At 34.5% G+C, this 15595-nt stretch overlaps 1 protein-coding gene across 1 annotated transcript; it reads right to left on the bottom strand.

The window, feature by feature from the left end:
• Positions 1-7911: 7911 nt before the first annotated feature.
• On the bottom strand, positions 7912-14566 carry LOC107810884 (putative late blight resistance protein homolog R1B-14). Its single transcript, XM_016635709.2, has 3 exons — positions 13971-14566; positions 8677-10882; positions 7912-8319 (listed from the first exon to the last, which is right to left on the bottom strand). The coding sequence occupies exons 1-2, from the start codon at positions 14454-14456 to the stop codon at positions 8699-8701; spliced, it is 2670 nt and encodes an 889-aa protein (XP_016491195.2). The 5' UTR covers positions 14457-14566; the 3' UTR covers positions 7912-8319; positions 8677-8698.
• Positions 14567-15595: the final 1029 nt, after the last annotated feature.

The following is a 15595-nucleotide window of genomic DNA, read 5'->3' as shown; positions in this document are numbered from 1 at the left end:
TTGCATGCCGCAACATATTTATTGATTTATGCCTGAATCTGGTTTATTATAGCGCTTGGGTTGAAGGAGCCCCTCCGGAGTCTGTACACACCCCAGTGAGCGTAGTTGATTATATTGAGGGATCCATCTTCCATATATAGGGATCTTGTCCGAATCATTTGTAATTGGGGATGGATCTTCCCCTGGGCTGGATTGGCCTTATACAGTACTGAATGGATGACTGTCAGTCGAGGTATATATATATATATATATATATATATATATATATATATATATAGGGGTGGATATTCCTTGGGCTGGATTGGCCATATACAGTACTATCTCGTTTCATATGCCAAACAATCCCGAAATTCTCTTTTGATGCCTCCAATAGATTCCTTGTGAAATTCCAGTCAAGTTAGGCTTTTGAATCACCCAATTTGGCCTTAAAATGAGGAAGATGTGATGTTTTGAAGATTTAAATGAAATCTGAAAATTTAAGGGGATAATAAATGGCATTTTCGCAATTATTTTACACCAGAAAATCAGCAACGAAAGAATTTTCGTTTTAGCATCCAAAACTCATTCGGAATCTCCCGGACACAAACCATATATGCGTTTCAATCATAAAATACAATACGAACCTGTTCGCGCACTCAAAACACCAAAAATATGTCATATTGACCCGATATTAACCATGGTCAAACTCTAAATCCTTAACTTAACTAATTTCTCAACCAGTGATCCAAAACATACCCGAGCCCCTCGGAATCCCATTCAATAATACCAACAACTCTTAAAATAAGATACAAACTTAGTCAAAAACTCAAATCACATCAAACAACGCTAAAACCACGAATCATGCCTCAATTCTAGACTAATGAAACTAAGAATTTTCAACTTCTATATTCAACGCCGAAACCTATCAAATTAAGTCCGATTGACCTCAAATTTTGCACACAAGTCATAAATGACATAATAGACCTAATCCAATTTTCAGAATGGGATTCTGACCCTGATATCAAAAAGTCAAATCCCCGGTCAAACTTAAATTTCCTATTTTCGCCATTTCAAGCCTAATTTAGCTGTTGGCCTCAAAATAAATATCCGGATATACTCCTATATCCGAAATTACCATACAGAGCAATTGAAATCATCAAAACTTTATTCCGAGCTCATTTATACATAATTAAATTTCTGGTCAACTATTTCAACTTAAGCTTCCATATTTGGAGACTAAGTGTCTCAATTCATTTTAAAATCTCACCGGGCCCGAACAATTACCCCAGCAGGTTATATAATAATTGAAAAGCAAAAATTAAGCAGTAAATGGGGGAACGGGATTGTAATACTCAAAACGACCGGTCGGGTCGTTACACTGTGTCCTGCACAAAGGAATTTATATTGCTGGCTTGGTGGAGGACCAACTCAAATTAATTTCATGTTCTTTCGATCATGGATCGAGACGTGCTAAATGTGCCGATTTCAACAGTTGTATCAGAGAGCGCATTTAGCCAATCAAGGCAACAACTAGGAGATACTTGTCACTTATTGGGTAACAACGCTTTGGAAAGTCTAGTGTGCTTTAGAGATTGGATAAGATTAAAACGGCGAAATAAAGGGCGTGAAGAGGTAGATGAACTGGAGGAAAAATAAATTGGAGATATAATGGTTTATGGTTCTGATTCAAGCAATGCCGAAAATCAAGAACCTCATGTTGACTTTGATGAACTTACAAAAATGATGCAAAGCATGTGATGTACTCTTTCTTATTTTTATAATTATTGTTTTTAATTTGTAAGTTCAAAAATAAAACAATCAAAATAGAACTTGCAAATTAATTTGAAGTATTAGTATGCAATGAAAATATGAAATGAAAGCCTTTGGAGTTTGATCCTTACATATTTGTCTTATTAAATAATTATATGTAGCCACTTAATTTTAATTTTAAAATTTTAAAATTCAAATTTCAAATTTAACACTTTAAACTTAAAACTTTTAAGTTTAAAAGTTTAATTTTATGTCTTAAAATACTTATTTTATTATTTAATAGTTTGCAAACACTTAAATATCAATTACATGAACACGGAAATATAATGCACTTAAACAAAACTCTGCCCGGTTCAAACCGGATAAGCCCAAACCCGGACGGGCCCAATATAACCCGAATTATCCCAGCCCACTACCAGCCTGGAACCCCAGCTCACTAACCGGACATGTTATTTTCCCCCTGACCAGTCCGGTCTAGCCTGTTAGGTAAACACCCTTACCGCTAACTAGCAGTTGTAAGGAAATTATTTCACCGGTGTCTATACTTATTTACCTGATTTATTATTGTACAACATAATTTATCATTCGTTGGAAGGTAGGTTTTGGTACAAAAATGTTAAAGGAATAGTGTTTTAGTGAGGGGTAAAATAGTCATTCAAATATTTATGATCATTTTAGTAAATTAACTTTACCTAAAAGTCTTCACGCATATAATATAGTATGAATGATGATGATATGATATGATGGTAAAAATATGCTAGTGTATTTAATAATACATATGCATGTGATTTTAGCTATCTACCGGCATTTTAAAGGGTGAGGGCATGAGGCAGAGCATTTTACTAAATGTGGGACAAGGCGAGATCCCTAAGGCACGGGACGTAAGCCCTATAGATCTTTAAATTTTTTAATTTATAAATTAATAAAGTAGCATAATAGCACAAAAAATATTAAAAGGAAAAACTTTAATAAAATTAAAAAGAATTAAAGAAACTCATAAAAAACAAAATATATAGCATCTTTTTATAAATATAATAAATAATGCAATAGTGTTAAAGTTATAAGATACAAATCAATCATCTTTAACTTTCAAATAATTAAGAAATTTTAATTTTAAAACTATTATAAAACTACACATTTTACCTCCCTAAAAGTAAATTCATTAATGAACTTCATAAGTATTATAACTTAAAATGTTATTCCTTCGCGATTAAATACAAGATTAACTTTAAATTTGAGAGACATAGTATAACGACCCGGCCGGTCGTTTTGAGAGTTGTAGCTACGTTCCCCCATTTACTGCTCATTTTATACTTTATAACTGCTATGTGACTTGTCGGGGTAGTTTATTCGGGTCCGCTAAGGTTTTGGAATGAATTGATACACTTAGTCTCCAAATTGGAGGCTTAAGTTGGAAAAATAAAAAGTTGATCGGATGTTGACGTATCTGTAAACGACTCCGAAATGGAGTTTTGATGGTTCTGTTCGCTCCGTTTGGGTGATTTTGGACGTAGGAGCGTGTCCGAATTGTGGTTTGGAGGTTCGTAGTGGAATTAGGCTTGAAATGGCAAAAATTAGATTTTGGGAAAGTTTGACCGGGAGTGTACTTTTTATAACAGGGTCGGATTCTGATTCCGGGAGTTTGAGTAGGTCCGTAATGTCAGATGTGATTTTTGTGCAAAATTTAGGGTCAATCAGACGTGATTTGATAGGTTTCGACGTCGTTTGTAGAAGTTGAAATTTCTTTAGTTTCAATAGACTTGAATTAGGGTGTGATTCTTGTTTTTGATGTTGTTTGATGTGATTGGAGGGCTCGACTAAATTCGTATCAGGTTTAGGACTTGTTGGTATGTTTGGTTGAGGTCCCGGGGGCCTCGGATTGATTCCGGATGATTAACGGATCAAAAGTTGAATTTGAGAGGTTGCTGAAGCTGGAGTCTACTAGTGTAACCGCACCTACGGAGCTTTGATTAGAGGTTCGAGCTCGCATATGCGGGTTGAGTTGCGCAGATACGAGTTTGGATGGTTGTGTGTAGGTGGTCGCAGGTGCGAGGAGTTTTTCGCACATGTGTGGCCACAGGTGCGGCAAGAGGGGCGCATAAGCGGAATGAGCGCAGATGCGATGGGGAATTCCGCACCTGCGATTGCGCAGATACGGGGAGAAGGACCGTAGAAGCGAAGGCCCAACTCCAGTGGTTCACCGCAGAAGTGGGTGGATTGTTGCTTCTATGACGCTGCTGATGCGGCTATGTTTCAGCTAAAGCGGAATTGCTGGACAGAACACTTAAAAACAAGGGTTCGCGATTTTGCTTCATTTTAAACATTTTAAGCTCGGTTTTGGGCAACTCTTGAGAGGCGTTTCGAGGGGTTTCTTGAGGTAAGTCCCTTGTGCTCATTTTAAATCAATAATCTTATTTCCCCATTGATGTTTCCACCTAATTAGTGTGTATTTAAGGTGTAAATTGGGAGTTTGTTGCTAGGGATTTAGAGAGTTTGATTTGTGGATTTGGGTGACGAGTTGGTGACGGATTTTGATAAATTTGGTATGCTTGGACTCGTGGAAGAATTGCCTTTCTAGTTTTGTGACTTTTATCAGATTTTGTGACGCGGGCGCGGGGGAAGGCTTTTCAGTCGACTTTTGATTAATAACTTAGTATTTTTCTTCTAGAATTGATTCCTTTAGTCTATGTTGATTATATCAAATTGTTTATGGCTAGATTCGAGGCATTCGGAGGCCGTTTCGCGAGGCAAGGGTGTGTTGGAGTAGAGATTTGCTCGGATTGAGGTAAGTAACACTTCTAAACTTGGCCCTAAGGGTTCGAAACCTAGAATTATGTGTTATATGATTGGTGTTGAGGTGACGCATATGCCAAGTAACGGGTGTGTGGGCGCGCACCGTAAGAACTTTGACCTAGTCGTTTCCATGATATTGTATAGTGGATTTATCTTGTTAATATTAGTGTTTTCATCATGTGATAAATAATTGAGCTGTCAATCATGCTAGAAATCACGTTTAGGTTATTACTGGTACTGTTGAGACCTATAGTGGTCGTTTCCTTGTTGTTGACTTATTGATTACATTAAAAATTTGTACTCAGTCATATTTATTCACTGCATATCATTTCTCATTTCTCATTCTCTGTTGCTATTTAATGCTATGTCATATCATCATTTGGGATAGTTTCACGACACTGTGAGCCCGAGAGACAGAGAGAGACTAGAGAGATTGATGACTGAGTGAGGCCGAGGGTCTGAATGAGAGTGAAAATAATGGGATCGGGATGCACGCCGCAGCATACTTATTGATTTATTCCTGGATTTGGATTATTATAGCGCTTGGGAAGAAGGATCCCCTCCGTATTCTGTACACACACCCAGTGAGCGCAGTTGATTATATTGCGGAATGGATCTTGTCTGAATCATTTATAATTGGGGATGGATCTTCCCCTGGGCTGGATTGGCCTTATACAGTACTGAGTGACTGACTATCAGTCGTGGTATATATATATATATATATAGGATGGATATTCCTTGGGCTGGATTGGTCATATACAGGACTAAGCGATTGAGTATTCTGAGAGTGTGAGTACACGAGACTTTCAGTGTGGTTTATCGCATATAACATGTGCATTGGCATGTAGATGTAGAGAGGTCATGCTCCTCATATCATTTAGAATTTGATCTATTTTACTTGAATTGAGTTTAAATGTTGAACTCGAAAGCATGCGTACATTCCTGTACTGTTATTTCTATATTAAACTATACCTGTGGAGTTCGCCACTACCTTTCAGTCCAAATGTTAGATTTGTTACTTATTAAGTTGGTTGTACTCACGCTACACCCTGTACCTCGTGTGCAGATTCAGGTGCTTCCGGTCATGACGGTTGCTGAGTTGTGGAGTTCGGATTATCGTAGACTATCGAGGTAGCTGCTTGGCGTTCACAGACCTTGACCCTCCATCATGATCTTCTATTTTATGATCTAGTTTTTATTTCCTAGACGGTGTATTAGACTGTGTTTTTATATAGATGCTCATATACTTGGTGACACCCCGATTTTGAGAGAGATTCTATATTAAATTATGATTTCTTACTCTGTTTTTTAAAGGTTTTCCTTAATTATAACTCCTTCCGTATGTTTCAAAGCTTTAGAGTGTTGTAAATATCTGCGTAGTCGGCTTGCCTAGTACCATGATAGTCGCCATCACGACAGGTTGGGTTTGAGTCGTGACACATAGAACTATGACATGAAGACCAGTGGCAAGTGAAGATACAATTTTTGTTATCTATTTCCCAAAAAAATGTTCAAATGAAATTTACTCTCATGATTTTTAATTAAATAATATGTAATACCAAAGCTCTTTATTTAAGCTACTCCCAATTTTATATTCCTAAAGATGAATAAAACTTTTATCATTCATTTATTATAGAATTATGAGGGCAAACAAAGCTAATTAAGGAATTCAACGTTTGCGTAAGTACTGTAGAGCGAGCCCAAGCGTTGTACATATTCAAGGCAAACAGTCGGGGGCTTGAGCGTAAGCCTCATGGAACTAAGCCCCGTGTGTGAGCCTCAAGGCGAGCCCCCGGGCGAGTTTCAAAAAAGCCTTTTAAAATAGAGCTATTTATTTCCACTATTTATGTTCGTATTCCATCATAATATGCTTACTTAAGGGTGTGTTTGGCATGAAGGCTTGGAAAATATTTTCCTCGAGAATGAGTGGCTTTATTACCTATTTTTCATATTTGGTTGGTGAATGGAAAAATATTTTCTTCCAATCAGAGAAAAATGCATGAGTTCGTGAGCAAAAATATTCTTTTCCAAAAGATTGAAGCCAACCAAATATGAAAAAATTGAAAAATATTTTATGGATAATAACATTTCTCCATACCAAAAGTGCCCTAAATGAATTAGAGCCCATTTGGGCTAGCTACCAAAAATTGCTTATTTTAATAACTATTTTTATTCAAAAGTACCTTTTGAAAAAGCTCTTTTGCAAAATAGTAATTTGTGTTGGTTAATTCGTTTGAGTAATGCTTTTTAAAGCTCTTTGTGTTTGACCATTAAAGGTTCAATTTGCTATTAGTTTTATTTTAAAAAATAAATAAATTTAAATATTTATTATAAAATAATTTAATTAAAATAGAAAGCATAAAGTAAAAATATTATTTAAAAATCCCAATCAATATAAAATATAGTGTTTCCGAAACAATAACATTGAGTGTCTGGATTACTTATTGTTTACGTGATAATTTAAATATGTCAAAATACATCATTCAATATAAATTTACAATCTCTACTTAGGAAAGAAGAAAGAGAATAATTTTTTTTGATTAAAACAAAAAGAGAAATATGTATAGTAAAAAGAAAAAGGAAAAGAAAAAGAAAATATTAAATTAATGAGGGATAAATTAGAAAATATAAATTTGTCGTAAGGTTATTTTAGTCTTACAAATTAATTTTCTGCTTTTGTTTTTGCTTTTTGGAAGAAGATAAAATTTGTAGCTTCTCCCCAAACGTAAAAAAAAAAAAATTAGTTCTATTGCTGCTCAAAAATACTTTTTATTTTGGTCGATCACTTAAATTTTTAAAAAATACTTTTTTAATATAAAAAAAAGTACGTTCCAAAAATTTGGCCAAACAGGCTCTTACACAGATGAGCGTGTAGTGTATGTTATCATCAAAAGAATTTATGGTTTTTGAGATTGAAACCATCAAAACAAAAAATGAACTGAAAGCATCAGAGGTTACACAAGCGAGTAAAGATGTAGCAAATAAAATGCCTTTCAACAATATAGTGTAATACAATCTTCAGCGCAGAAAACATAGAGAGACGACAAACAAACAAATACTGAATTGAACAAACATAAAAGCTGGCAATTTAACAAGAAAAAGAAATGCTAAACATGACCCGGAACTCGAAAACAGAACAAGGTTGTTTCAAGCCCAGGCCCTAGTAGAGCGCATTTACTCAACATATCTAAAACAAACAAATACTGAATTTAAGTAATACAACCGCAACAAAACTTAAACGTTGGCAATTTAACAAGAAAAAGAAACGCTCTACATTGCCAGGAACTCAAAAACAGAACTAGGAAGGTCGTTTAAAGCCCAGGCCCTAGTAGAGCGCATTTACTCAACATATCTAAAACAAACAAATACTAAATTGAAGTAATACAACCACAACAAACTTGAAAGCTGGCAATTTAACAAGAAAAAGAAAAGCTTTACATGACCAGGAACTCGAAAACATAACCAGGAAGGCTGTTTCAAGCCCAGGCCCTAGTAGAGCGCATTTACTTAACATATCTAAAACAAACAAATACTGAATTTAAGTAGTACAACCGCAACAAACTTGAAGCTGGCAATTTACCAAGAAAAAGAAACGCTCCACATGACCGGAACCATGTTCCAAGGCCCAGGCCCTAGTAGAGCGCATTTACTCAACACATCTAAAACCACACAGATTAATTCTCACTTTGATTACAATGCTTGAATGGATACAAAGACAACATGTTTATCCGAGGAACTGAACCCAGGTTCCCAGGAACGTCATGCCTTGATTCTATCCTGCAAAGGAGGCACATAAGTAAAAGAAACTATATGAGAGGCAAAGTGTTGCAGATAGTGTTCTATGCTAAGGCATCTCTTTGTGGTTTGGAGACGAATCACTAAGTTGCTTACATTACTCTATGCATCTAGTGTAGTAACAACACTGTTCAATAATTGTTTGTGCAAGGTGCATTCGTGAACGTAATGAGAAAGCATTATAGTAGTATTTAATTATGCAAATTCATTGATTGCAAAGTTGTGTTTGGTATGAAGAAAAATATAACTTTATCATTTACAGGAAAACGAAATTCCATTATACCAAATACAGATAATGATGAAGATTTAAGATCATTCAAGACAATGAAATCCACTGACCTTAACTTCGATTTCACTTTGTTCAACTGGCATCAGCTTGAGGAGGGAATATAACGAGATTGAACTCAATGTTTCCTGGAGCTTGCATCTCAAGTTTCTTCCTTTTGATTTCTTTTGCAGAGTTTTCTGCATTCTTTGTGTTGTGCAGCCTTATTTCTGTAAGGTAAGGTGAATTAGCCAGCTCGTGTGGCACAGCCTCAAGGTAATAACAGCTGATTAAAACAAGGTGCCTTAATCTTCCGAAGCGACAATTTGATGAGTCCCAAGTTTTCAAGTCTGTCAAGTGAATCCACAAGACCTGGAGCAGGCGAAAACTTCCTGCCTCTGGTTTCCAGGACTTCCCCACACATGCATTGTCTTTCAGCTTTAGGACCTCAAGGGATTCCAACTTTCCCAACTCCTTTGCCTCACTCCAATCAATCTTCGTACTTGACAAAGTTAACTTCTTCAGAGTTCGTAGATATGTGAAGAATAATTGAGGAAGCTGGATTTTTGGACTCATAATATCATTCAACATTTTCAGACGTTCCAGGCACTTAAGCTCTTCAAAACTTTCGAATCCAAGAAGAGCTTCCAATTTCCCTTCGATGCCCAATTTTTTGAGATTACAAACCTTTGCAAGCACATTTCTCGTGCAACTTTCTGGTGCAATCTTAGAAAGAGTTTGTAGGCAAGAACTTTTGCTTATTGGGGTTGAAGGCAGCGGCAGTTTCACAGGTTTATTAGTATGCAGATGCCTTAATTGTAACATTTTCCATATGCCTTCTTTTATCTCAAGGGTGGACTCATTTGTATGAAGGATAAGGGTTTGTAAATTCCAGAAATTACAAAATAATGAAGAAAGGGATTGGAATTCACCAGACACAGCAAGATACCTCATGTGAAATAGAATATAGAATTCCGGGCGGAATTCAAATATGAAGGATTGAATGTCACAGACTCGGATGAGTGGAAATGCTTTGGGAAGGAGTTGAATCTCAACATTTGATACGTCGATTCCTTTTGGCGAAAAACATAAGAAAGACCTAACATGTTCTGCATCTCTATGTTCGGGGATAAAATTATGTGGAATAGAGGATTTAATACATAATCGACGAGAAGTAACTGGATCACGTATAGAAGGAGTGGTCAGATTAGGAGTAGTGGGATATAGTTGTTGAAAAAGACATACCCTTTTAGCCTCCCCATTGCAGAACTCATGCACCATGTCGTGTACCCGAAATGTTTTTACTTGACCATTAGACCTCTTCTGCATCACTATCACTAAATTCCTATTGGCAATGTCATTCAAGTAATACTCTGCAATCACCTCGATTTCACTGCCACGTAAGCTAGACTTTATCAGACCCTCAGCAATCCACAAGCGAATCAATTTCCATGCAGGGATAACAAAGCCTCGAGGAAAGGCGCCAATATACAAAAAGGACGCCCTTTTATCTTGAGGCAAATGATTGTAACTCATTTCCACAATTTTCAAGCAACTTTTAGGGTCTTCCTTTTTTACAAGGTACTGTCCCACATTTTCCTCAACCAATTGCCATTCGATTTCTTCACTACAACTACTTAAAACTCCTGCAATCACCACTATTGCAAGAGGTACACCACTACAGCTTTCTAAAATTTTCTCTCCGTGTCCTACTAATTGAATCGGAAACTTCTTTCTTTTGCCAAAGACTCTCTTTTCCAACAGCTCAAAACTTTCTGGGTCTTTCAAAAATTTCAGATCGTGTAGATATGCACTGACAGGTGTAGCCTGTTTTTCGCGAGTGGTCATCAGAATCCGGTGGCGGCCTTTTTTGTCTGGGAAAGCTGTCTTGACAAAATCCACAGCTTTTGCCTCCCACACATCGTCCAAGACAATGAGATATCTACCTTCCTTGATCACACAATCATGTATTTCCTTAGCTAATTGTTCCTCACTCTTATCTTGAACTCCTTCACTGCTCAAATTCAACTCTTTATGAATATTAAGAAAGATATCCTTCTCTACATATGACTGGCCGACATACACCCAAACTCTTTTGAAAAATACAAAGAAAATCTTAGAATCATGATAGACTTTCCTTGCCAGTGTAGTTTTGCCAAGACCTGGCATACCCACAATAGAGGCAACTTCTAGATCCTCTGATCCTTCAACAAGTAGCTTTCTCACTTTTTCCGCTGACTCATCAAAACCAATCACTTCGTGATCCTCCAATGCAGAACCCTTTCAAATTATCAAACAAATTGGATATCAAAAGATCGGAGATGAAAAATCTTGCTCTTTGATTTAGCTTAAGATTTTGTTTCAGTCACAAATTTGTTTAATATTTTGTTAGGTAATTTAGCAAATATTAGTTCTTCCTTTTCCCTGGCTTAGTTTCCTTTCACTCTATTTTTGAGTTTTAAGGAGTGGTAATAACCTTCGTTTTCCAGATTGTGTCCATTATTTCATGAAAACCTTGGAAACGTTGTCTGACATAAATTACGTCCCAATAAAAACATGAAAAAAATATTGAACTATGTATTTTTTCTTGGGTCATATAGCAATTCTATATAAATTAAAATTTACGACCCTCTTTTCTAATGGAATAATGAAAATCTACATGCTTTGTGTATTGTGTATAATTTTAAACCAGAAGGACATATGACATTTACAACACTCTATTGGGGGAATGAGACCGGTAATGTGAGTAGTTGTATGATTCTCCCTTATAATTGAGTACCACCAATATAACACAACACAAATTGTTTAATTGCCACGAGGTTAGTGTATTCGTCTTCTAGAGTTATCCTTCGGGTCTGGCATTTTATTCATTAATGACAATTGCAGTCATTTGAGATTATGGAAGTAGAGCTTTCACAAAATTATCATAGATGCTTTTGGGAAACATAGGATCTTCCTCCCTGTGTTTTAGTTGTTGACTATGAAATTTTGGTATATAAGGAAGTAAGTAATGTTCACATTATATTTGCATGTGTATGGAGCTTAATTAAAATTTGTCAATAATTTATATACAAACATAAAGCTAAAAAATAAAATTTGATGAGGAACCTCCCCATGCTCACGGATGTACTATTTATCTCTTTTCTTCTTTTTTGGGAAATTTTCCCAGTCTACAAGATTCTTAAATAAACTCACAAGAAAAAAAACACCACTTTTGAATTAATGTACAATTTTTTTAATGTTTATTCGGTCTGATGATTTACACAGTTTACTTGCCTCGGTGCACTTTATTCAGTAGAGCAGAGATGAGCAGTTTCGTCAAAGCTGAATTTCTCTTTGGAACAGCTTGTGTTTTCCTCAACTCGTATATTTTTGTTTCCACATTATTACCTCCACTTTATAGATGTAAAAAAAAAGTAAATTGTCCTAAGATCTCAAATAAATTATAGTAGTAAATATTTGTCTTGAAATACAAATTTGGTTCGATACTTCTTTGACGAAAATCAAAATAAATATGTTAGGAATTATGTTAAAGATATGTTTTCCCTACAATTATAGAGAATTTTAGTTTTGTGATTTGTCTTTAACTATTACAACTATTACGTACATTACCTTTAAAATTTGACCCGAATGACTGGATTAATTCATTGGTTTATATTCATATTTAATCTTAATGTTTGACTGTAATGTTAAGCCCCATTACAACTACTAAAACATTCATTTGTTTAATCAAATTTACTACTGTTAAATGTTCACTTCGATTTCCTCTTTCCAGGTTTACCAATCACTCTTTACGATCAAGTTTTGCTTCTCAGAAGAAGCATGGCGAGCAACACTAATCTACCCATTTTGTGCTTTCAGATTTCAAAAAGCTCTTTAATTTTTATGATTGTTGCTTATCAGTTTTGGGCGCACTTATTTGTGTAAAGTGAGTTCGTAGCAGGAAGTTTGGAAAATAAGATGTGTTAAATAAGATATGGAGAGAATGTATATTGGTGAGCTTAAACAAACATGTGTGGGCTTTGTGTTACGCATATATAGACATGATTTTTCAATCTACATGTCTATTCATAAAATAAATAACTTCTTATAATTTAATCAATATGTATGATCATGAATCATCAATAATGATGCATCTAATGCCATTCTTCAACTTAAGCTACCTATTTGATACATTTAAACCACTTCTCAATTGGTATTAACTTAGAAAATGATTGTGATGGAGAATTTGCTTATGAAGGCTAGATGCTTTTTTTTTACCTCTTTATAGTATGGTGGGCACTTTGATTAGGATTTATGGGGATTAAATATATATAAATACAGAAGGAAAATGCATCACAAATTTCCATGCTTTTAATAGCTTTAAAGATCTAATGTGAATGGAACTTCATATTAATCTCATCCTTTCCTGAAATGCTCATATTTCCTATTGCCAAGGCTAAACCAATTTTTTGTTGTTCCAAAGATAACTTTTTAAGTATATAAATATATTTCCTATTGCCAAGGCTAAACCAATTTTTTTTTGCTCCAAAGATAACTTTTTTAAGTATAAGTTTTACCTCAAATTAGAAATATATTTATATATATATATATATATATATATATATATATATATATATATATATATGTGTGTCTGTGATTGTGTGATAGTGTGTCTGTGATTGTCTGTGTGTGAGAGAGATTGTCTCCCTCTGAGTGTGTGAGAGAGATTGTCTCTCTATGTGTGTGAGTCGTGTGTATATATATATATTAGAAATGTTCAAGGCTAGGCTTGTAGTAAAAGGATATAGCCAACAGGAAGGGTTGGACTACACTGAGACCTTCTCTCCTGTAAAAGGAATGGTTACAGTTTAGTTCTAGCCATTGCTGTAGCTAAGCATTGGACCATCTTTCAAATGGACGTACACAATGCTTAAACAACGTCTGCAATGGTTCTCGGCAATGGACTTAAGCAAGCTCCTAGGCAATGGTTCTCGAAAAGCTAAGCAAGCAGTGTATTTAAGAAAAAAATAAAAAAACTTTTGACATATTTGGTTTTATAACATTTGTGTGGCTACTATTCATTTGAGATTTTTATATTAAACATATCATTATTTGTATGTCTGTAAAAACTTAAAATAGAATGTTTTAAATTAATTTCTATGCTTGTTATAATTAAAGAAAACGCCACCGAAAAAGAAAAGCTTATAACATATTTCTTTCTAAATTTGAAAACAATTTAACTTAAACTTACAATTTTACACTTAATAAGAAAGCTTTTATAACCATACTCTTTTGACTTGTTTAGAATAACAAATTTTAAAAATATTTATTTTTTCTTAAACTTAGTACTCCAATCAAACAGGTTCAAAAAGAAAGTAGTATATACCTGTGTTTGCTGTGCAGTGCTGCTATTTTCAGGCTGCAGACCAGTCTGTGGACTTTCCTGAATAGCTTGTTGACTCTCTTGGCGAATTTCTCGCAATTCTGTGAGGATTTTATTGATCTCCGGTAGCTTAGTCCATCTGTCGACTACTTTATCAACTGGGAAGAGTGTTTTCAATGTATTATCCTGGTCTATCTTCGCCTGAACCAAGAATTTATCAATGCTATCCTCAGCTTTATATGCAGTACGTAGAATTTTAAGGGACAACTCATTCCACTTAGTAGGATTGCTGTTCTTATTCAGATCTGCATAATCTGCAGCTAGTGAGGCATTTAATCCTTGAGCTTCGTCCAGCAAACTATGGAAGTCTCCTTCAGCACCTTTGATTAGCTCCTTATTTTGTCTTACTACGTTCACCAGGGTTTCCACCAGAAAGTTCACCGCTTTAGTCACCATTGGAAGCAGCGCATCAACCACCGCTTGATCCATTTCTCTTTCTTAGATAAGTAAGTGAACAGGAGTGAGGATTATATGTATTGCCTATAGAGAGAGAGTGAGGGAGATTTGCTTCAGCTATTAGTAATGAACGAGCAACAATTTAATGACAAGTCGTTCTTTTATTCTTAATAATTTCAACCACTAACAGGGGATAAAACCAAGTTTTTTTTACTTAAATATTATTTTAATTTTATTTTATTAAATATTTAATAAGTAATATATATTTAGTAAAAATATAAACAATTGACAAATATATTATCGATTAAAATATTCTTACGAGAAAATTCTATTAGGAACACATAATAGTTGTTTTTTTAATCGTTTGACAATAATTTTTCGTTGATGTACATTTTCAGGTTAACCAATTCTAGTAATTAAACATAAAAATCAATATGATATCTAAATATTAATAATCACTTCACAATCGAAAAAATATAAGAATTTAATATATCTTAACATGTGATATGAATACGGAAGAACAAAAAGATAAACGCATTTCAATAACACTTGATAAGAAAATGATCATACAATTCATTATTTAATATCAAAAAATATGGAGTACTTTATATTCTATTAAAATTTATATTACTAAAAAGAATCTCAAATATTTTTAGATATTTTTAAAAAAAAATCTATATCAAAATCTTAAAAGTATATATATATATATATAGAAATTATATATTTATATGTGTTTCGAGTTTTTTACTTAATACCAAATCAAATCTAATTTTTTAATTGTTTTAATTTGTCTTTTCGATTTGTTAGGGTTTTAAAGTTCGATTTTACACTCCTACTCACCGCAACATGATGACTCTTTAAACTAAGTATATTTTGCCAGTTGTCTATAATTTTCAACTACTAACCTGACTCCTTAGACTAAGTAATTTGATAAAACGACAGCCATTAGTTAATAAAATATATTTGCAAGTGAGTGCCAGTTGTCTAAAACTTTCAACCACTAACCCCAACATGATGACTCCTTAAACTAAGTATTTTGATAAAACGGCAGCTAGTCAATAAAATATATTTGCAAGTGAGTGCCAGTTGTCTAAAACTTTCAACCACTAACCACAACATGATGACTCCTTAAACTAAGTATTTTGATAAAACGGCAGCTAGTCAATAAAATA

This window comes from Nicotiana tabacum, chromosome 17, assembly GCF_000715075.1.
Source record: "Nicotiana tabacum cultivar K326 chromosome 17, ASM71507v2, whole genome shotgun sequence".
NCBI classification, from domain to species: domain Eukaryota; kingdom Viridiplantae; phylum Streptophyta; class Magnoliopsida; order Solanales; family Solanaceae; genus Nicotiana; species Nicotiana tabacum.
Note: the sequence above shows the minus strand (reverse complement) of the source record. Positions and strands in the feature narration are given on the sequence as shown.

What these genes read in the sequence shown, in the direction of transcription:
- LOC107810884 (XM_016635709.2), bottom strand. Translation starts at nt 14,456, where the DNA reads ATGGATCAAGCGGTGGTTGATGCGCTGCTTCCAATGGTGACTAAAGCG. An exon ending in GCACTGCACAGCAAACACAG is followed by an intron (nt 10,883 to 13,970) that starts GTATATACTACT and finishes ATAATTTGAAAG; the next exon opens with GGTTCTGCATTGGAGGATCA.